We start from the raw sequence: 24348 nt of genomic DNA, 5'->3' as shown, positions 1-24348 counted from the left end.
TTAACCAGACTGTGATTGGATACTCACTTGTAGTCTTTGAGAGTATTTTGTTGTAGTTTGGTCGAGGTCAGGGTCTTGGAGAGTACTTTGATGTAGTTTGGTCGAGGTCAGGGTCTTTGAGAGTACTTAGATGTAGCTTTGTCGAGGTCAGGGTCTTTGAGAGTACTTTAATGTAGTTTGGTCAAAGTCAGGGTCTTTGAGAGTACTTTGATGTAGTTTGGTGGAGGTCAGGGTCATTGAGAGTACTTAGATGTAGCTTTGTCGAGGTCAGGGTCTTTGAGACTACTTTGATGTAGTTTGGTCGAGGTCAGGGTCTTTGAGAGTACTTTGATGTAGTTTGGTCGAGGTCAGGGTCTTTGAGAGTACTTTGATGTAGTTTGGTCGAGGTCAGGGTCTTTGAGAGTACTTTGATGTAGTTTGGTCGAGGTCAGGGTCTTTGAGAGTACTTAGATGTAGCTTTGTCGAGGTCAGGGTCTTTGAGAGTACTTTAATGTAGTTTGGTCAAAGTCAGGGTCTTTGAGAGTACTTTGATGTAGTTTGGTGGAGGTCAGGGTCATTGAGAGTACTTAGATGTAGCTTTGTCGAGGTCAGGGTCTTTGAGACTACTTTGATGTAGTTTGGTCGAGGTCAGGGTCTTTGAGAGTACTTTGATGTAGTTTGGTCGAGGTCAGGGTCTTTGAGAGTACTTTGATGTAGTTTGGTCGAGGTCAGGGTCTTTGAGAGTACTTTGATGTAGTTTGGTCGAGGTCAGGGTCTTTGAGAGTACTTAGATGTAGCTTTGTCGAGGTCAGGGTCTTTGAGAGTACTTTGATGTAGTTTGGTCGAGGTCAGGGTCTTTGAGAGTACTTTGATGTAGTTTGGTCGAGGCCTGGGTCTTTGAGAGTACTTAGATGTAGCTTTGTTGAGGTCAGGGTCTTTGAGAGTATTTTGATGTAGTTTGGTCGAAGTCAGGGTCTTTGAGAGTACTTAGATGTAGCTTTGTCGAGGTCAGGGTCTTTGAGAGTACTTAGATGTAGTTTGGTCGAAGTCAGGGTCTTTGAGAGTACTTTGATGTTGTTTGGTCGAGGTCAGGGTCTTTGAGAGTACTTTGATGTAGTTTGGTCGAGGTCAGGGTCTTTGAGAGTACTTTGATGTAGTTTGGTCGAGGTCAGGGTCTTTGAGAGTACTTTGATGTAGCTTTGTCGAGGTCAGGGTCTTTGAGAGTACTTTGATGTAGTTGTGTCGAGGTCAGGGTCTTTGAGACTACTTTGATGTAGTTTGGTCGAGGTCAGGGTCTTTGAGAGTACTTAGATGTAGCTTTGTTGAGGTCAGGGTCTTTAAGAGTACTTTGATGTAGTTTGGTCAAGGTCAGGGTCATTGAGAGTACTTTGATGTAGTTTGGTCGAAGTCAGGGTCTTTGAGAGTACTTTGATGTAGTTTGGTCGAGGTCAGGGTCTTTGAGAGTACTTTGATGTAGTTTGGTCGAGGTCAGGGTCTTTGAAAGTACTTTGATGTTGTTTGGTCGAGGTCAGGGTCTTTGAGAGTACTTTGATGTAGTTTGGTCGAGGTCAGGGTCTTTGAAAGTACTTTGATGTAGTTTGGTCGAGGTCAGGGTCTTTGAGAGTACTTTGATGTAGTTTGGTCGAGGTCAGGGTTTTGGAGAGTACTTTGATGTAGTTTGGTCAAGGTCAGGGTCTTTGAGAGTACTTTGATGTAGTTTGGGCGAGGTCAGGGTCTTTGAGAGTACTTTAATGTACCGGTAGTTTGGTCGAGGTCAGGGTCTTTGAGAGTACTTTGATGTAATTTGGTCGAAGTCAGGGTCTTGAGAGTACGTTGATGTAGTTTGGTCGAGGTCAGGGTCTTTGAGAGTACTTTGATGTAGTTTGGTCAAAGTCAGGGTCTTGGAGAGTATTTTGATGTAGTTTGGTCGAGGTCAGGGTTTTTGAGAGTACTTTGATGTAGTTTGGTCAAGGTCAGGGTCTTTGAGAGTACTTTGATGTAGTTTGGGCGAGGTCAGGGTTTTTGAGATTACTTTGATGTAGTTTGGTCGAGGTCAGGGTCTTTGATGTAGTTTGGTCGAGGTCAGGGTCTTTGAGAGTACTTTGATATAGTTTGGTCGAGGTCAGGGTCTTTGAGAGCATTTTGATGTAGTTTGGTCGAGGTCAGGGTTTTTGAGATTACTTTGATGTAGTTTGGTCGAGGTCAGGGTCTTTGAGAGCATTTTGATGTAGTTTGGTCGAGGTCAGGGTTTTTGAGATTACTTTGATGTAGTTTGGTCGAGGTCAGGGTCTTTGATGTAGTTTGGTCGAGGTCAGGGTCTTTGAGAGTACTTTGATGTAGTTTGGTCGAGGTCAGGGTCTTTGAGAGTACTTTGATGTAGTTTGGTCGAGGTCAGGGTCTTTGAGAGTACTTTGATGTAATTTGGTCGAAGTCAGGGTCTTTAAGAGTACTTTGATGTAGTTTGGTCAAGGTCAGGGTCATTGAGAGTACTTTGATGTAGTTTGGTCGAAGTCAGGGTCTTTGAGAGTACTTTGATGTAGTTTGGTCGAGGTCAGGGTCTTTGAGAGTACTTTGATGTAGTTTGGTCGAGGTCAGGGTCTTTGAAAGTACTTTGATGTTGTTTGGTCGAGGTCAGGGTCTTTGAGAGTACTTTGATGTAGTTTGGTCGAGGTCAGGGTCTTTGAAAGTACTTTGACGTAGTTTGGTCGAGGTCAGGGTCTTTGAGAGTACTTTGATGTAGTTTGGTCGAGGTCAGGGTTTTGGAGAGTACTTTGATGTAGTTTGGTCAAGGTCAGGGTCTTTGAGAGTACTTTGATGTAGTTTGGGCGAGGTCAGGGTCTTTGAGAGTACTTTAATGTACCGGTAGTTTGGTCGAGGTCAGGGTCTTTGAGAGTACTTTGATGTAATTTGGTCGAAGTCAGGGTCTTGAGAGTACGTTGATGTAGTTTGGTCGAGGTCAGGGTCTTTGAGAGTACTTTGATGTAGTTTGGTCGAAGTCAGGGTCTTGGAGAGTATTTTGATGTAGTTTGGTCGAGGTCAGGGTTTTTGAGAGTACTTTGATGTAGTTTGGTCGAGGTCTGGGTCTTTGAGAGTACTTTGATGTAGTTTGGTCGAGGTCAGGGTTTTTGATGTAGTTTGGTCGAGGTCAGGGTCTTTGAGAGTACTTTGATGTAGTTGTGTCAAGGTCAGGATCTTTGAGAGTACTTTGATGTAGTTTTGTCGAAGTCAGGGTCTTTGAGAGTACTTTGATGTAATTTGGTCGAGGTCAGGGTCTTTGAGAGTACTTTGATGTAGTTTTGTCGAGGTCAGGGTCTTTGAGAGTACTTTGATGTAGTTTGGTCGAGGTCAGGGTCTTTGAGAGTACTTAGATGTAGCTTTGTCGAGGTCAGGGTCTTTGAGAGTAATTTGATGTAGTTTGGTCGAGGTCAGGGTCTTTGAGAGTACTTTGATGTAGTTTGGTCGAGGTCAGGGTCTTTGAGAGTACTTTGATGTAGTTTGGTCGAGGTCAGGGTCTTTGAGAGTACTTTGATGTAGTTTGGTCGAAGTCAGGGTCTTTGAGAGTACTTTGATGTAGTTTGGTCAAGGTCAGGGTCTTTGAGAGTACTTTGATGTAGTTTGGTCGAGGTCAGGGTCTTTGAGAGTACTTTGATGTAGTTTGGTCGAGGTCAGGGTCTTTGAGAGTACTTTGATGTAGTTTGGTCGAGGTCAGGGTCTTTGAGAGTACTTTGGTGTAGTTTGGTCGAGGTCAGGGTCTTTGAGAGTACTTTGGTGTAGTTTGGTCGAGGTCAGGGTCGACCAAATTTGGTGAGTTTTGAAGCATGTTAAGGGGGTCAAATTACAGCTCAAAGAGGCGGCGGTATAATAATAAAACGCTAGAAATTCAATAGGGTCCTCTGTCCCAAAGGGACTCGGTCCCTAATTAGCTAACCTCAATAAACCGAAAAATACCTTAAAATAAGTATATTCTCACTAATAACAAGTGCACTTTTCTCGGTAGAAAATAAAAATATGAGACCTTTTTGCTCAATATGTTGAAAAATATTCTTAAATGAAGTAAATGCTAGTGCCATTATCTTGACATAATGATATTACATTTCTTGAAACCAGCAAACTTATACTAAAAACTAGTTTATTGTTCTTAATGGAAAGGCAACAAGGCAAGCGCTTGTTACTCTCGGGGTCTCCTAGCCGCTCAGGCAAATCATCATCCATCCATCCATCTTCTTCCGCTTATCCGAGGTCGGGTCGCGGGGGCAGCAGCCTAAGCAGGGAAGCCCAGACTTCCCTCTCCCCAGCCACTTCGTCCAGCTCTTCCCGGGGGATCCCGAGGCGTTCCCAGGCCAGCCGGGAGACATAGTCTTCCCAACGTGTCCTGGGTCTTCCCCGCGGCCTCCTACCGGTCGGACGTGCCCTAAACACCTCCCGAGGGAGGCGATCGGGTGGCATCCTGACCAGATGCCCGAACCACCTCATCTGGCTCCTCTCCATGTGGAGGAGCAGCGGCTTTACTTTGAGCTCCCCCCGGATGACAGAGCTTCTCACCCTATCTCTAAGGGAGAGCCCCGCCAACCGGCGGAGGAAACTCATTTCGGCCGCTTGTACCCGTGATCTTGTCCTTTCGGTCATAACCCAAAGCTCATGACCATAGGTGAGGATGGGAACGTAGATCGACCGGTAAATTGAGAGCTTTGCCTTCCGGCTCAGCTCCTTCTTCACCACAACGGATCGATACAGCGTCCGCATTACTGAAGATGCCGCACCGATCCGCCTGTCGATCTCACGATCCACTCTTCCCCCACTCGTGAACAAGACTACGAGGTACTTGAACTCCTCCACTTGGGGCAAGATCTCCTCCCCAACCCGGAGATGGCACTCCACCCTTTTCCGGGCGAGAACCATGGACTCGGACTTGGAGGTGCTGATTCTCATCCCAGTCGCTTCACACTCGGCTGCGAACCAATCCAGCGAGAGCTGAAGATCCTGGCCAGATGAAGCCATCAGGACCACATCATCTGCAAAAAGCAGAGAACTAATCCTGCAGCCACCAAACCAGATCCCCTCAACGCCTTGACTGCGCCTGGAAATTCTGTCCATAAAAGTTATGAACAGAATCGGTGACAAAGGGCAGCCTTGGCGGAGTCCAACCCTCACTGGAAACGTGTCCGACTTACTGCCGGCAATGCGGACCAAGCTCTGACACTGATCATAAAGGGAGCGGACCGCCAAAATCAGACAGTCCGATACCCCATACTCTCTGAGCACTCCCCACAGGACTTCCCGAGGGACACGGTCGAATGCCTTCTCCAAGTCCACAAAGCACATGTAGACTGGTTGGGCAAACTCCCATGCACCCTCAAGGACCCTGCCCAGAGTATAGAGCTGGTCCACAGTTCCACGACCAGGACGAAAACCACACTGTTCCTCCTGAATCCGAGGTTCGACTATCCGGCGTAGCCTCCTCTCCAGTACACCTGAATAGACCTTACCGGGAAGGCTGAGGAGTGTGATCCCACGATAGTTGGAACACACCCTCCGGTTCCCCTTCTTAAAGAGAGGAACCACCACCCCGGTCTGCCAATCCAGAGGTACCGCCCCCGATGTCCACGCGATGTTGCAGAGTCTTGTCAACCAAAACAGCCCCACAACATCCAGAGCCTTAAGGAACTCCGGGCGGATCTCATCCAACCCCGGGGCCCTGCCACCGAGGAGCTTTTTAACTACCTCAGCAACCTCAGCCCCAGAAATAGAAGAGTCCACCACAGATTCCCCAGGCACTGCTTCCTCATAGGAAGACGTGTTGGTGGGATTGAGGAGGTCTTCGAAGTATTCTCTCCACCGATCCACAACATCCGCAGTCGAGGTCAGCAAAACACCATCCTCACCATACACGGTGAGGATGGTGTTTGATGGCAAATCATATGGTCTAAAAATGCATTTTTCCATGGATAACATGACATCATCACGCCAAGTGCGTGCTCTTTCAGTCAATTAGTGCGCATATATAGAGCCCGACCCCCGGCCAAAATGTTTTAATTGTAATTTTTAGTGGATATTGCATTAAAATGTGCAAAGAAGATTGAAGGTAAAAGCAATAAAAGAGTGGTTGATGAGGACTAACCTGAAGAACTCGCACGTCTGGTTTCCAAACTGAACGCTAACGTTGCTGCCGGCGCCGAGGTTCTCCCCCATGATGGTCACCTTGGTGCCCCCGGACTCTGGGCCTCTGCTGGGTGACACGCCCGTGATGGTGGGTGTCTGAATAAACACAAAATAAACATTAGCATATGTGTGAAAATGGCAGATTGATGGACGTTGTTTCGTCAAGGTGTTTTACCACGAAGGAGTAGAGTTGATTGGATCGAGCTCTCAGCTCCGGTCTGCACTCCCCGACGCAAAGCTGGACCGGACCGGGTCGACTATCGGCGGGGGCCGCGTCCATCTCACAAACAATCCTACGCAAAACAAATAAATATGTCCCAGTGTTAGAATAATTGTTTCTAAATGATCACAAAAGCTTTGTATAACATTGAGTTCCTGGCAAAAGGACAGGAAGCTGTCTTTGAGGCCTACCAAGAGGAAGAAGGCTTGTAAAACTCCACTGGGACTTCAAAGCGGACAGATGGCAGGATCTGCCCAACTTCCAGACGAACTCTTTTTGAAGTATTTTACGAACCCTTTTTGAACTACCGTATTTTCCGCACTATTAGCCGCACCTAAAAACCACAAATTTACTCAAAAGCTGACAGTGCGGCTTATAACCCGGTGCGCTTTATATATGGATTAATATTACGATTCATTTTCATAAAGTTTCGATCTCGCAACTTCGGTAAACAGCCGCCATCTTTTTTCCCGGTAGAACAGGAAGCGCTTCTTCTTCTACGCAAGCAACCGCCAAGGTAAGCACCCGCCCCCATAGAACAGGAAGCGCTTCTTCTTCTACTGTAAGCAACCACCCGCCCGCGTAGAAGAAGAAAAAGCGCGCGGATATACCGTACGTTTCATTTCCTTTGTGTGTTTACATCTGTAAAGACCACAAAATGGCTCCTACTAAGCGTCAGGGATCCGGTTCATGAAAAGACGCAATCCCTCCATCCGCACACGGATTACTATTTCACAGCAACTGATATTCCTGTGAACCGCACTGTGGATACAACGGGAGCACGTACGGTGAATATTCGCACCACAGGGAATGAGAAGTCATCCTTCACTGTGGTTCTAGCTTGCCATGCTAATGGCCAGAAACTTCCACCCATGGTGATATTCAAAAGGAAGACCTTGCCAAAAGAGACCTTTCCAGCCGGCGTCATCATAAAAGCTAACTCGAAGGGATGGATGAAGAAAAGATGAGCGAGTGGTTAAGGTAAGTTTAAGTTTACGCGAAGAGGCCGGGTGGCTTTTTTCACGCAGCTCTGTCCATGTTGATATACGACTCCATGCGCGCCCACATCACGCTGGTTTTTAATATATTATTAAAGTTTGACTGACCTATCTGACTGTTTTCTTGACATTCCTTTAGCGCAGTTAGATGCGGCTTACAACACGGGGCGGCTTATAGGTGGACAAAGTTTTGAAATATGCCGTTCATTGAAGGCGCGGCTTATAACCCAGGGCGGCTTATGGTGCGGAAAATACGGTATTCTATGGAACTCTTTTTGAACTATTTTACAAACTCTTCTTTTGAACTGTTCGGTAACCAAAGGCTACGCTGTTTACGACCCACTTCCCTCTGGAAGCAGCTGTGGTCAGGTGGGGGGAGAAAGTCAAATAAAGAAGGAGGAGTACAATCTTTTAACAGAGCGTGGTTGAAGACTGTACAGAGAGTATAGTGTCGGAGGCAGATATTTACATACAGGTAAAAGCCAGTAAATTAGAATATTTTGAAAAACTTGATTTATTTCAGTAATTGCATTCAAAAGGTGTAACTTGTACATTATATTTATTCATTGCACACAGACTGATGCATTCAAATGTTTATTTCATTTAATTTTGATGATTTGAAGTGGCAACAAATGAAAATCCAAAATTCCGTGTGTCACAAAATTAGAATATTACTTAAGGCTAATACAAAAAAGGGATTTTTAGAAATGTTGGCCAACTGAAAAGTATGAAAATGAAAAATATGAGCATGTACAATACTCAATACTTGGTTGGAGCTCCTTTTGCCTCAATTACTGCGTTAATGCGGCGTGGCATGGAGTCGATGAGTTTCTGGCACTGCTCAGGTGTTATGAGAGCCCAGGTTGCTCTGATAGTGGCCTTCAACTCTTCTGCGTTTTTGGGTCTGGCATTCTGCATCTTCCTTTTCACAATACCCCACAGATTTTCTATGGGGCTAAGGTCAGGGGAGTTGGCGGGCCAATTTAGAACAGAAATACCATGGTCCGTAAACCAGGCACGGGTAGATTTTGCGCTGTGTGCAGGCGCCAAGTCCTGTTGGAACTTGAAATCTCCATCTCCATAGAGCAGGTCAGCAGCAGGAAGCATGAAGTGCTCTAAAACTTGCTGGTAGACGGCTGCGTTGACCCTGGATCTCAGGAAACAGAGTGGACCGACACCAGCAGATGACATGGCACCCCAAACCATCACCCAACCATGCAAATTTTGCATTTCCTTTGGAAATCGAGGTCCCAGAGTCTGGAGGAAGACAGGAGAGGCACAGGATCCACGTTGCCTGAAGTCTAGTGTAAAGTTTCCACCATCAGTGATGGTTTGGGGTGCCATGTCATCTGCTGGTGTCGGTCCACTCTGTTTCCTGAGATCCAGGGTCAACGCAGCCGTCTACCAGCAAGTTTTAGAGCACTTCATGCTTCCTGCTGCTGACCTGCTCTATGGAGATGGAGATTTCAAGTTCCAACAGGACTTGGCGCCTGCACACAGCGCAAAATCTACCCGTGCCTGGTTTACGGACCATGGTATTTCTGTTCTAAATTGGCCCGCCAACTCCCCTGACCTTAGCCCCATAGAAAATCTGTGGGATATTGTGAAAAGGAAGATGCAGAATGCCAGACCCAAAAACGCAGAAGAGTTGAAGGCCACTATCAGAGCAACCTGGGCTCTCATAACACCTGAGCAGTGCCAGAAACTCATCGACTCCATGCCACGCCGCATTAACGCAGTAATTGAGGCAAAAGGAGCTCCAACCAAGTATTGAGTATTGTACATGCTCATATTTTCATTTTCATACTTTTCAGTTGGCCAACATTTCTAAAAATCCCTTTTTTGTATTAGCCTTAAGTAATATTCTAATTTTGCGACACACGGAATTTTGGATTTTCATTTGTTGCCACTTCAAATCATCAAAATTAAATGAAATAAACATTTGAATGCATCAGTCTGTGTGCAATGAATAAATATAATGTACAAGTTACACCTTTTGAATGCAATTACTGAAATAAATCAAGTTTTTCAAAATATTCTAATTTACTGGCTTTTACCTGTATATCCGAATTTAAGTTGTACTTCTTCCATTTCTTTGTCATATTTGAAAACAGCTCGTGTTTTCCACTTCTTCTCTTGATGCTCTGTCAGCAAGCAAACTGTGTGTGTTAACCTTGAGTTCTTTGGAATGTATTATGGCTAGGGAGACGGTGTGCTTGTGTTATGGCTAGGGAGGGGGAAGGAAAGAGAGGTTTTTGGCGTTGGGAGGACAGACCATTTTGGGAGGCGCAATAGAATGTTCTATGGTTAGACTGGTCTCAATCAATGTATATTGGCAAAGCTTTGAGAATATACAACAAAATACCTATTCTGTCTCTGGTGGTTTTTCAACTCAGCTTTAAGTGTCGGAAAGAACTTGGGAGCGAATTGTGACTTGAATTCCCTGGGAGGAACAACTGGTCCAAAACGCAACAATAGTCACCATGTTTCTCCTCAATATTGAGTCCAAATTTGATTCTGTCTCTGTTTGATTCTTTGCCTCTTGTCTTGTTTAATAGATGTCATCAGTGTTTGAACCTGACACCCAGGTTTTTTGAAATTCAATAATTTTTTTTACAAAACATTTCATCTCAACATCAAAGCATGTGGAGCAAAATTAGGAGCGGGGTCTCAGCTTTGCCACCAAGCTACACTCGCGCCATACAATAATAACTCATAACATTCACAATTTAACACAAATCGTATACCGATCTTGCCAATCATACGTACTGTGTTAATGTTTTCTACACCTGACATCCACTGTAATGATACCAAGTACAAGAGCGTATCTCGTCGATACTACTACGATTACATCGGTATTTTTTATCGTCACAAAATCTTTTTTCTTAATTTTTTTAAATTCATATTATGTTTATAAAGTCAGTAAATACGTCCCTGGACACATGAGGACTTTGAATATGACCAATGTATGATCCTGTAACTACTTGGTATCACATCCATACCTAAATGTGTGGTATCATCCAAAACTAATGTCAAGTATCAAAGAAGAGAAGAATAAGTGATTATTACATTTTAACAGACAGAAGTGTAGATAAAACATGTTAAAACAGAAAATAAGCAGATATTAACAGTAAATGAACAAGTAGATTAATAATCCATTTTTACAGTTTGTCCTTTATAATGTAGACAAAATAATAGGTAGATAAATGACACAATTTGTAGGAGTCTTTTTATAGGAGTCTTTGTTTGTTTACTTACTACTAAAAGACAAGTTGTCTAGTATGTTCACTATTTTATTTAAGGACTAAATGACAATAATAAACATATGTTTCATCTACACTAACATTTTTTGTTACAATAAAGACAATAATGACATTTTTTTGTGGTCCCCTTTATTTAGAAAAGTATCGAAAAACATTTTTAAATCGGTATGGAGACAAACCTAGCACGCGCAAAGTGATTTATCAACACTCATTACCGTTTTGCGAGCACTAATTTGCGTTTTATTTAGCATGTGTCCGAATGACGTGCTAACTGACACGGCTGTAGGATCAAAAATCCTCCGTTTTTACGTGTGTCAACATTTTTGAACGGTCGGAAATAAAAAAAAATGTTAGACACATCGTCCATTCAGCAACATCCTTTTATAATTTTACAGCTGCTAGAGAATTTAACGGGCTAAAACAAATTCAATTGATGCGTTTTGGTGTCTTTTAGTATACTTTACTGACGTTCTTTTCTTTCCACAATACGTGTTAGTAAAATATTTCTTTAATTAAAAAAAACGTCTTAAAAAAAAAAAATAAATAAAAAAAAATATATATATATATATATATATATATATATATATATATATATATATATATATATATATATATATATATATATATGTATGTGTGGGAAAAAAATCACAAGACTATTTCATCTCTACAGGCCTGTTTCATGAGGGGCGGTACCCTCAATCGTCAGGAGATTTTAATGGGAGCATTCGCATACCATGGTTTATATAGGGCACAGAGTGGGTGGGTACAGGCTGGCCTAGGGGCGTGGTGATTGGCTCATGTGTTACCTAGGAGGTGTTTCCGTCTATGGCGGCATGTTGTTACAATTTCGCTGCGCTTGTTGAGGGATGACAGGTCTGGACGGTAAATAATAAACAGTTTCTCTTTCAAGCATAGGTTGCATCTTTTATTACCACTATTGTAAGGTGTGCTGGATGCAAGAATTTGCCATGTTACTGAATATTCAACATTATTGTCTTTGAGGTGCCAAATGTGTTTGCTGAGTTCTGTGGTATTTCGCAGGTTTTTGTTCCTGAAAGAAGCCTTGTGATTGTTCCATCTGGTTTTGAATTCTCCCTCGGTTAATCCTACATATGTGTCGGATGTGTTAATGTCCTTGCGTATTACCTTAGATTGGTAGACAACTGATGTTTGTAAGCACCCCCCGTTGAGAGGGCAATCAGGTTTCTTTCGACAATTACATCCTTTGTTGGTTTTGGAGTCGCTCTGTCTGAGGGCCGACGGCTCATTTGCAATTGTTTTGTTGTGGTTTGAGATGATTTGTCGTATATTGTTCATGCAGCTGTAGCTCAATTTAATGTTGTTCTTGTTGAATACTTTTCTTAGGATGTTGTCTTTGGGAAAGTGTTTGTCAATCAGATTGAGGAATTTGTGTCCAATGTTCGTTGAGACGTTTTTGCTGTATGGGGGGTTGTACCAGATGATGTCGTTCCGTTTTCTGTTCTTTTTTGGCTGGTTTCCTGGCGTGGGTTCATAGGTGAGGGTGAAATTGTATCCGCTTTCATCAAGGGCTTTTTGGTACGGGGGGGTTGCTTGGTCAAATTCAGCTTTGCTAGATGACAGCATCGATAGCCTTTTATTGATTCCGGTAGGTATTCTTTTCGTGGTGGTGGGTGGGTGGTTGCTGTCATGGTGCACGTATTGGAGTGTTGTGTTGGGTTTCGTGAATGGTTGGTAGCTGTTATATACATATATATATATATATATATATATATATATGTATATAAAATATTCTTATTTTATTTCTGATTATTATTATTATTAATGTATTATTATTTTATTTTTTTAATTTAATTGTTGTATTTGTAGATATTACTTTGTTTTTTTGCTGTTTCTTTCTTTTTTGGGGGGGTGGGTGGTATGGTTGGGATATAAACAAAAAATATTTTGACATTTAGGGCAGACAACAGATGTATGATGTATGTGAATATGATGTAATGGATAGGAATGTCTGATGCTGGATGTCAATAAAAATAAAATGAAAAAAAAAAAAATAAAAAAAAATAAAACTTCTTTAAGTATGCATTTTTTTGCGACTTGAGGAGTAAGTGCAGCCTCTCTCCAATGAGCTGTAAAAAAATAAATAAAAAAATAAAAAAAACTGGTTTGATTGTAGATGAACTGCAGGACTGCTTTTAAGATGCCCATAAAAAGTGGTACATGTCTGCTGCATGTTTAATAACACGCCACAGGTAGGAAGTCCAGTACATGTCTCTGTATAATCAATCAATCAATCAATGTTTATTTATATAGCCCTAAATCACAAGTGTCTCAAAGGGCTGCACAAGCCACAATGACATCCTCGGTACAGAGCCCACATAAGGGCAAGGAAAAACTCACCCCAGTGGGACGTCGATGTGAATGACTATGAGAAACCTTGGAGAGGACCACATATGTGAGTAACCCCCCCTCTAGGGGAAAAACCCTCATTTAAATAGGGCGGACTGCACCACTTTTCAATAGCACACACAGTCTTGGTAAATCACACGTCCACTAATAGTACACGTTATTTTATAGATTGCACACGCCAGGTATTTGGATTTTGGTAAATCAGGCCCTTTGATTCGGGTAGGACCCCCGGTTATGGCCAAAAATCCCCCCAAATGGCATTCGTCATTCACAGCATGTGTTCTTGCGTCATTTTCTTCTGACGCTAATATTCCATGAGCCTCCAGAGGGCGCCGAGTAAGCGCACTGACTTACTGTTCAGCGATGATGTAGCCATCCTGCACGGGCGCACACCTCACCCCCGCCACCTCCACGTTGCCCACCACGTCCGAGAAGGAAAGACCAAGGTTGGTGCCGTGGATGGTCACTCTGGTACCGCCGTCTGGGGGTCCAGCCACTGGAGTCACCTGTACGGGGTGCAAGGAAGACCAGATGAGGGTCAATCAAAGTCTGCATATTGACCTGGATGTAGACCGAAGAGACTCTCCACAAGTCCTCCACAAACGCTCCGAAAAGTCAAGTTTGTTTTGAAATCTTCTATGCTGGCGTCCTTTAAGCCCTACAAACCTTGCTCGTTCCCGACTTTTGTCTGTCATAAGTCTTTCTTAGTAGTGTTGGTGCCGTAACAGAAGCAGGACACCGTCTGTGTGAAAGGGAACGGCGTCAACTCTGGCGCCTTGGACTTCCCAGCAGGCACCAGGCATTGATACGACGTTGATTACACGTACGTGTCCTTTAAAAGTGACTTGGAAACCACGTTGCAAAATAGTTGCATTTGTACAGTTAGACAAGGTTTCTGTCTTAACGTTGTATCTGTCAGGTTTGTCACTAACAGTTCAGTTAGGTTTTGGTTTTTCCTGTCTGTTTCCTGTCAGCGCTCTTATTTTGGTTATTTCCTGATTATCTCCCTGAGTGCTTTGTCCCCTCAGCTGTGGCTGATTGGCACCTGGTCACACCTGGTGTCAATCAGCCAGCTGCTATTTGAACCTCCCTTCCTCTCCAGTCAGTGCTGGATTATTGTCACTACTACCTGTCATAATACTTGTCGTTGTAGCTCTGTCTACTTTTGTTCACTCTGCTCATGTCATAGTTCCTTCGTGTCACAGTAAGTGTTTTTGCTCCTTGTCGACAGTTAGCCTTTGTGCTATTTTAGTTCATAGCCAAGTTTGTTCTCCGCCTTGTGCGCGCTTTTTGTTTGTACCCTTTTGTTTTTTTTTTTTGCTATAGTGTTAAATTAAATCATGTTTTCCCGCACAATGCCTTCCGCCTCCTCTGCATCTTGGGGTTCGTCACCAACATACTCTGACAGTATCAACGTTGTTGTTTTGGGAAATGACCACATTTCAATGGTCAAATCAACGTCAGAACACAACATTGATTAAACGTTGACAAAAAGCATGTTGTTTCAACGTTGTATTTGTGTGGTAGAATATTGGTTGGGAAATTGTCACGGCCAGGGCGCATTGGAATGCGTCCTCATCATTGCGCTCTGCGTGTCACACCTCGGGACACGCCCACGGCAGCGCACATCCAGGGACACGTCGCGCGCGTCTCCGCCCTGCAGCAGCCGCCAGCTGTAATCATTCACCGGCAATCAGTACACCTGCCTGTAATGAAGGAGCTGCCTTCATAAGCCTGCACAACTTGGCATGCCGGCGCCGGAATATAGTCTTCTGTTCGCGTACAGTAAGCCACGTCCTGCTTGATGAAATCCTGCTCTCTCTGTGTTTTGCCCCTCCGTGTTTTCAGTGTGTGTTTTTTTGTGTCGTCCCCGCAGTACCCTCCGTCGCTTTGAAAGTGAGCTGTGTGTCTCACTTTTCCCTGGATCTCCCGCTGGACTCTGACTGCCTCCCTCGGACTCGTAGACTTCTCTCTCCCCTGGACTTCCTCGTCTCTTGACAACATTTGGTAACACACACCTCAGCTAAATACTTCACATAGGCTGTCACCCATTCCCTTTTGGATCTAGTTCACACTCCATTTCCTTACTTTATATTATTATTGTTTTATTATTATATATATATATATATATAGTATATTTATATATATAATAAATCCTTGAACATTACCGCCCTCTAGTGTCTGTTGCCGTCACCTCCCTCTGTTAAACCATAACAGAAATGACCAAATTTCAACGAACAAATTAACGTCACAACCTGACATTGAATAAACGTTGTCAAAAAGCATGTTGTTTCAACGTTGTATTTGTGTTGTAGAATATTGGTTGGGAAATGATCACATTTCAATGTCAAATCAACATTAGAACCTGACATTGAATAAACGTCGTCAGAAAGCATGTTGTTTCAACGTTGTATTTATGTTGTAGAATATTGGTTGGGAAATTACCAAATTTCAATGGTCTAATTAACATCACCCAACATTGATTAAACGTTGTCAAAAAGCATGTTGTTTCAACGTTGTATTTGAGTTGTAGAATATTGGTTAGGAAATGACCACATTTCAATGCTCAAATCAACGTCAGAACCCGACATTGATTAAACGTCATCAAAAAACATGTTGTTTCAACGTTGTATTTGTGTTGTAGAATATTTGTTGGGAAATGACCAAATTTCAATGGTCTAATTAACGTCACCCAACATTGAATAAACGTCATCAAAAAGCATGTTGTTTCAACGTTGTATTGGTGTGGTAGAATATTGGTTGGGAAATGACCAAATTTCAATGGTCTAATTAACGTCACCCAACATTGATTAAAGGGGAACATTATCACCAGACCTATGTAAGCGTCAATATATACCTTGATGTTGCAGAAATAAGACCATATATTTTTTTAACCGATTTCCGAACTCTAAATGGGTGAATTTTGGCGAATTAAACGCCTTTCTAATATTTGCTCTCGGAGCGATGACGTCACAACGTGACGTCACATCGGGAAGCAATCCGCCATTTTCTCAAACACCGAGTCAAATCAGCTCTGTTATTTTCCGTTTTTTCGACTGTTTTCCGTACCTTGGAGACATCATGCCTCGTCGGTGTGTTGTCGGAGGGTGTAACAACACCAACAGGGACGGATTCAAGTTGCACCAGTGGCCCAAAGATGCCAAAGTGGCAAGAAATTGGACGTTTGTTCCGCACACTTTACCGACGAAAGCTATGCTACGACAGAGATGGCAAGAATGTGTGGATATCCTGCGACACTCAAAGCAGATGCATTTCCAACCATAAAGTCAAAGAAATCTGCCGCCAGACCCCCATTGAATCTGCCGGAGTGTGTGAGCAATTCAGGGACAAAGGACCTCGCTAGCACGGCAAGCAATGGTGGCAGTTTGTTCTCGCAGACGATCGAGCTAAACCCGCTGGATGTCTTGGCTCACACCGTCCCGAAGATGATCAAGAGAAGAATATTGACCCTAGCTTCCCTGGCCTGCTGACATCAACTCCAAAACTGGACAGATCAGCTTTCAGGAAAAGAGCGCAGATGAGGGTATGTCTACAGAATATATTAATTGATGAAAACTGGGCTGTCTGCACTCTCAAAGTGCATGTTGTTGCCAAATGTATTTCATATGCTGTAAACCTAGTTCATAGTTGTTAGTTTCCTTTAATGCCAAACAAACACATACCAATCGTTGGTTAGAAGGCGATCGCCGAATTCATCCTCGCTTTCTCCCGTGTCGCTGGCTGTTGTATCGTTGTCGTCGGTTTCGCTTGCATACGGTTCAAACCGATATGGCTCAATAGCTTCAGTTTCTTCTTCAATTTGGTTTTGGCTACCTGCCTCCACACTACAACCATCCGTTTCAATACATGCGTAATCTGTTGAATCGCTTAAGCCGCTGAAATCCGAGTCTGAATCCGAGCTAATGTCGCTATAGCTTGCTGTTCTATGCGCCATGTTTGTTTGTGTTGGCTTCACTATGTGACGTCACAGGAAAATGGACGGGTGTATATAACGATGGTTAAAATCAGGCACTTTGAAGCTTTTTTTAGGGATATTGCGTGATGGGTAAAATTTTGAAAAAAACTTCGAAAAATAAAATAAGCCACTGGGAACTGATTTTTAATGGTTTTAACCCTTCTGAAATTGTGATAATGTTCCCCTCCGTTGTCAAAAAGCACGTTGTTTCAACGTTGTATTTGAGTTGTAGAATATTTGTTGGGAAATGACCTCAATTCAATGTCAAATCAACGTCACAACCTAACATTGATTAAATACATTTTTGTCAAAAAGCATGTTGTTTCAACCTTGTATTTGTATTGTAGAATATTGGTTGGGAAATGACCACATTTCAATGGTCTAATTAACGTCACCCAACATTGATTAAACGTTGTCAAAAAGCATGTTGTTTCAACGTTGTATTTGTGTTGAAGAATATTGGTTGGGAAATGACCAAAATTCAACGGTCAAATCAACGTCAAAACCCAACATTGATTAAATGTCGTCAAAAAGCATGTTGTTTCAACGTTGTATTTGTGTTGTAGAATATTGGTTGGTATTAAATGACCAAAATTCAATGGTCAAATCAACGTCAGAGCCCAACATTGATTAAACGTTGTCAAAAAGCATGTTGTTTCAACGTTGTATTTGTGTTGTAGAATATGGTTGGGAAATTACCAAATTTCAACTGTCAAATCAACGTCACAACCTGACATTGAATAAACGTCGTCATAAAGCATGTTGTTTCAACGTTAGGTTTGAGTTGTTCAACATCAGGACTAAATTCAAGGGTCAAATCAACGTCAAAACCCAACATTGATAAAACGTGGTCAAAAAGCATGTTGTTTCAACGTTGTATTTGTGTTGTAGAATATTGGTTGGGAAATTACCAAAATTCTACGGTCAAATCAACGTAAAAACCCAACAATCATTAAAAGTCATCAAAAAGCATGTTGTTTCAACGTTGTATTTGTGTTGTGGAATATTGGTTGGGAAATGACCAAATTTTAACGGACCAATTAACGTCACAACCCAACGTTTATTAGACGTTGTCAAAAAGTATGTTGTTTCAACGTTGTATTTGTGTGGTAGAATATTGGTTGGGAAATTACCACATTTCAATGTCAAATCAATGTCAGAACCTAACGTTAATTAAACATCGTCAAAAAGCATGTTGTTTCAACGTTGTATTTGTGTTGAAGAATATTGGTTGGGAAATGACCAAATTTCAATGGTCTAATTAACGTCACCCAACATTGATTAAACGTTGTCAAAAAGCATGTTGTTTCAACGTTGTACTTGTGTGGTAGAATATTGGTTGGGAAATTACCAAAATTCAATGGTCAAATCAACGTCAGAACACAACTTTGATTAAACGTTGACAAAAAGCATGTTGTTTCAACGTTGTATTTGTGTGGTAGAATATTGGTTTGGAAATGACCAAAATTCAATGGTCAAATCAACGTCAGAACACAACATTGAATAAACGTTGTCAAAAAGCATGTTGTTTCAACGTTGTGTTTGTGTGGTAGAATATTGGTTGGGAAATGACCAAATTTTAACGGACAAATTAACGTCACAACCCGACGTTTATTAGGCGTTGTCAAAAAGCATGTTGTTTCAACATTGTATTTTTGTGGTAGAATATTGGTTGGGAAATGACCACATTTCAATGTCAAATCAACGTCACAACCTAACATTGATTAAATACGTTTTTGTCCAAAAGCATGTTGTTTCAACCTTGTATTTGTATTGTAGAATATTGGTTGGGAAATTACCAAATTTCAATGTCAAATCAATGTCAGAACCTAACGTTAATTAAACATCGTCATAAAGCATGTTGTTTCAACGTTGTATTTGTGTTGTGGAATATTGGTTGGGAAATGACCAAATTTCAATGCTCAAATAAACGTCAGAACACAACATTGATTAAACATCGTCATAAAGCATGTTGTTTCAACGTTGTATTTGTGTTGTAGAATATGGTTGGGAAATGACCAAATTTCAACTGTCAAATCAACATCACAACCCGACATTGATTAAATACATTTTTGTCAAAAAGCATGTTGTTTCAACGTTGTATTTGTGTTGTAGAATATTGGTTGGGAAATTACCAAATTGTAACGGACAAATTAACGTCACAACCCAACGTTTATTAGACGTTGTCAAAAAGCATGTTGTTTCAACATTGTATTTGTGTAGTAGAATATTTGTTGGGAAATGACCTAAATTCAATGTCAAATCAACGTCACAACCCGACATTGATTAAATACATTTTTGTCAAAAAGCATGTTGTTTCAACGTTGTATTTGTATTGTAGAATATTGGTTGGGAAGTGACCAAATTTCAATGTTCAAATAAACGTCAGAACCCAACGTTAATAAAAACATTGTCAAAAAGCATGTTGTTTCAACGTTGTATTTGTGTTGTAGAATATTTGTTGGGAAATGACCACATTTCAATGTCAAATCAACGTCAGAACCCAACGTTAATTAAACATCGTCATAAAGCTTGTTGTTTCAACGTTGTATTTGTGTTGTACAATATTGGTTGGGAAATGACCAAATTTCAATGCTCAAATAAACGTCAGAACCCAATGTTAATAAAACGTTGTCAAAAAGCATGTTGTTTCAACGTTGTATTTGTGTTGTAGAATATTGGTTGGGAAATTACCAAAATTCTACGGTCAAATCAACGTAAAAACCCAACAATCATTAAAAGTCATCAAAAAGCATGTTGTTTCAACGTTGTATTTGTGTTGTGGAATACTGGTTGGGAAATGACCAAATTTTAACGGACAAATTAACGTCACAACCCAACGTTTATTAGACGTCAAAAAGCATGTTGTTTCAACATTGTATTTGTGTGGTAGAATATTGGTTGGGAAATGACCACATTTCAATGTCAAATCAACGTCACAACCTAACATTGATTAAATACATTTTTGTCAAAAAGCATGTTGTTTCAACCTTGTATTTGTATTGTAGAATATTGGTTGGGAAATTACCAAATTTCAATATCAAATCAATGTCAGAACCTAACGTTAATTAAACATCGTCATAAAGCATGTTGTTTCAACGTTGTATTTGTGTGGTAGAATATTGGTTAGGAAATGACCAAATTTCAATGCTCAAATCAACGTCAGAACCCAACATTGAATAAACGTTGTCAAAAAGCATGTTGTTTCAACGTTGTATTAGTGTTGTAGAATATTGGTTAGGAAATGACCAAATTTCAATGCTCAAATCAACGTCAGAACACAACATTGATTAAACGTTGTCAAAAAGCATGTTGTTTCAACGTTGTATTTGTGTGGTAGAATATTGGTTGGGAAATGACCAAAATTCAATGGTCAAATCAACGTCAGAACCCAACATTGAATAATAGTTCTCAAAAAGCATGTTGTTTCAACATTGTATTTGTGTTGAAGAATATTGGTTGGGAAATGACCAAATTTCAATGGTCTAATTAACGTCACCCAACATTGACTAAACGTTGTCAAAAAGCATGTTGTTTCAACGTTGTACTTGTGTGGTAGAATATTGGTTGGGAAATGACCAAAATTCAATGGTCAAATCAACGTCAGAACACAACTTTGATTAAACGTTGACAAAAAGCATGTTGTTTCAACGTTGTATTTGTGTTGTAGAATATTGGTTGGGAAATGACCACATTTCAATGTCAAATCAAAGTCAGAACCCAACGTTAATTAAACATCGTCATAAAGCATGTTGTTTCAATGTTGTATTTGTGTTGTAAAATATTGGTTGGGAAATGACCAAATTTCAATGGTCTAATTAACGTCACCCAACATTGATTAAACGTTGTCAAAAAGCATGTTGTTTCAACGTTGTATTTGTGTGGTAGAATATTGGTTGGGAAATGACCAAAATTCAATGGTCAAATCAACGTCAGAACACAACATTGAATAAACGTTCACAAAAAGCATGTTGTTTCAACGTTGTATTTGTGTGGTAGAATATTGGTTGGGAAATGACCAAATTTTAACGGACAAATTAACGTCACAACCCAACGTTTATTAGACGTTGTCAAAAAGCATGTTGTTTCAACGTTGTATTTGTGTTGAAGAATATTTGTTGGGAAATTACCACATTTCAATGTCAAATCAACGTCACAACCTAACATTGATTAAATACGTTTTTGTCAAAAAGCATGTTGTTTCAACCTTGTATTTGTATTGTAGAATATTGGTTGGGAAATTACCAAATTTCAATGTCAAATCAATGTCAGAACCCAACGTTAATTAAACGTGGTCAAAAAGCATGTTGTTTCAATGTTGTATTTGTGTTGTAGAATATTGGTTGGGAAATTACCAAAATTCAACTAACAAATCAACGACAGAACCCAACATTGAACAAACGTTGACAAAAAGCATTTTGTTTCAAGGTTAGGTTTGTGTTGCTCATTGCCAGGACCTAGTTCAACAAGTTGTCAATGTTGGTTCAATGTGGTGAACCTGCTAAGTTATCTGATTGTGGGAGTTACCCAAAACCACATAGTTTCCCTAGATTGTGTGCATGAAGTACAGTCAAACAACAACTTATTTTGGGAAGTGTGTGTGTGTGTGTCTTGTCTGGTCAGAGAGAAGAACACAATGGCGGTGCGAGCTGAAGGGAAGAAAAGTAACATTCTCCTCCCTCCCCGTGTGCATACCCACTGGGGGGGGGTTGTGGCTTCCCAGTGGGACACCCGCATTGTAATCTGCATTCTGTGGACATTAATTGCTGTGGATGTAAAAGTAAGTGTGTCACGGCACTGCCTAAAGGGGCCTGGATACATATAAATCTTTCAGCCCTGCTTGGGCATGCAGGATATGTATGGAGGCTCTCTGGCATAATAGCTAAATATATCCATGTCAAGAAATGGCAGCATCTATTTGAGTAGATTTAGAGATGTTACATAAGCAATAGGAGCTGGAAGGATAACAAAGAATGGTTGGTTGCGGATGCATTTTTAATGTTGATAGTATGCAAGATGATTGATGAGGTACTAGGCTAATGAATCATATTCAGTACTATACCGCCTCGAAAAAGTATTATTATTAATAGGGCATGACGGCGCGCCGTCACGTGGTTTTACCAGCAGGGGAGCATGTTGGGCAGCGCACACACACAGAGTACTTACAAGCAGACAGAAAAGGGAGAACGGACGCATTTTGGATGTAAAAAAGTAAAGATTAAGAAGTGATCCCCCATTATAATTATATTATCTGCATGTGTCACTAGACAAACTCTGAAACACCCTCAGGAAGAGCTGCTTTAAGACATGGCTCGCTAGCTAGCGGCTAACGTCCATCCGCAGTGTTTTAGCTACTTCTAAATCACTAATCCCGGCCTCCATGGCGACGAATAAAGTACGTTTCTTACAAGTAGCATTATCACTGGAGGACGAGGAATAGCTAAACATGCTTCACTACACACCGTAGGAGGATACAATAGCTCACCGGTGTCACAATGTAAACAAACGCCATGGGTGGATCTACACGTGACATCCACTGTAATGATACCAAGTACGAGAGCGTATCGAGTCGATTTTTTTTGGCATCACAAAATATTTTTAAAAAGGTGCGCTGTAAAAAGTGTACTTAAAGAAAAAGCAAGGCCAGCAACACTTTGAGAGTACTTAGATATAGTTTGTTTGAGGTCAGGGTCTTTGAGAGTACTTAGATGTAGTTTGGTCTAAGTCAGGGTCTTTGAGAGTACTTTGATGTAGTTTGGTCGAGGTCAGAGGTCAGGGTCTTTGATGTAGTTTGGTCAAGGTCAGGGTCTTTGAGAGTACTTTGATGTAGTTTGGTCGAGGTCAGGGTCTTTGATGTAGTTTGGTCGAGGTCAGGGTCTTTGAGAGTACTTAGATGTAGTTTGGTCGAGGTCAGGGTCTTTGAGAGTACTTTGATGTAGTTTGGTCGAGGTCAGGGTCTTTGATGTAGTTTGGTCAAGGTCAGGGTCTTTGAGAGTACTTTGATGTAGTTTGGTCGAGGTCAGGGTCTTTGAGAGTACTTTGATGTAGTTTGGTCGAGGTCAGGGTCTTTGAGAGTACTTAGATGTAGTTTGGTCGAGGTCAGGGTCTTTGAGAGTACTTTGATGGAGTTTGGTCGAGGTCAGGGTCTTTGAGAGTACTTAGATGTAGTTTGGTCGAGGTCAGAGGTCAGGGTCTTTGATGTAGTTTGGTCAAGGTCAGGGTCTTTGAGAGTACTTTGATGTAGTTTGGTCGAGGTCAGGGTCTTTGATGTAGTTTGGTCGAGGTCAGGGTCTTTGAGAGTACTTAGATGTAGTTTGGTCGAGGTCAGGGTCTTTGAGAGTACTTTGATGTAGTTTGGTCGAGGTCAGGGTCTTTGATGTAGTTTGGTCGAGGTCAGGGTCTTTGAGAGTACTTAGATGTAGTTTGGTCTAAGTCAAGGTCTTTGAGAGTACTTAGATGTAGTTTGGTCGAGGTCAGGGTCTTTGAGAGTACTTAGATGTAGTTTGGTCGAGGTCAGGGTCTTTGAGAGTACTTTGATGGAGTTTGGTCGAGGTCAGAGTCTTTGAGAGTACTTAGATGTAGTTTGGTCGAGGTCAGGGTCTTTGAGAGTACTTTGATGTAGTTTGGGCTAAGTCAGGGTCTTTGAGAGTACTTAGATGTAGTTTGGTCGAGGTCAGGGTCTTTGATGTAGTTTGTTCGAGGTCAGGGTCTTTGAGAGTACTTAGATGTGGTTTGGTCGAGGTCAGGGTCTTTGAGAGTACTTTGATGTAGTTTGGTTGAGGGTAATCTAAATGTTCTTTGATATATTTTGATCAACTAACTCCAATCCTTTCACCAAACTGACACGTCTTTAATCCGCCGGACTTCCTGGCTTGTTTTTTTTAGGAATCCTGCCCGGACAGACGTTGACCATCCTTCCCCAGCGGAGTCCAGTTCTCTCAGTAATCTCTGCGCCTGCCAGCCTCACACCGTCAATGGCGGCTAATTCCCAGCCAGCAGCCAATCGGCTGCCACGTGGCGCTGCCAGGCTGTAGTGCTATCTCCCTGCGAGGCTTAGGGGATCACACCCCCGGCCACTTAGCCACTAGTTTTGTTCAATTCTTCTTCTTTTTTTTAGGGATTTGTCAAAGTCGGAACTAAACACTCGACCTAAATTGTTGTCTAATTCGGGAAGGAAAGAAGTTCCAACAAGACTGAGAGGATAATCTTAGAGTGGTTGGATGAAGCCATGGCGATGGCGGGGGAATTTACATCCATGCATCTGAGGCCTGCGGGCTCTTTGCACACAACTACCAGATCACATTTCCAAGGATTGATCCCACCAAAATAAAAGCAGACTACAATGTCAATGTAAGGAGCTGGGAA

General features: G+C 41.7%; 1 protein-coding gene across 1 annotated transcript in view; it reads right to left on the bottom strand.

Annotated features, from left to right (window-relative positions):
- plxna2 (plexin A2) overlaps nucleotides 1-24348 on the bottom strand; it is a 665104-nt gene that overhangs the window by 166153 nt on the left and 474603 nt on the right. The window contains exons 13-15 of the mRNA XM_061925716.2: nucleotides 13362-13513; nucleotides 6314-6431; nucleotides 6098-6234 (exon numbers count right to left, since the gene is read on the bottom strand). Coding sequence (XP_061781700.2) covers nucleotides 6098-6234; nucleotides 6314-6431; nucleotides 13362-13513 — 407 coding nt within the window. The remainder of the gene's footprint in view (nucleotides 1-6097; nucleotides 6235-6313; nucleotides 6432-13361; nucleotides 13514-24348) is intronic.

The sequence above is a fragment of the Nerophis lumbriciformis genome, linkage group LG01 (assembly GCF_033978685.3).
Source record: "Nerophis lumbriciformis linkage group LG01, RoL_Nlum_v2.1, whole genome shotgun sequence".
Classification (NCBI taxonomy): domain Eukaryota; kingdom Metazoa; phylum Chordata; class Actinopteri; order Syngnathiformes; family Syngnathidae; genus Nerophis; species Nerophis lumbriciformis.
This window is presented reverse-complemented; position numbering and strand designations above follow the sequence as displayed.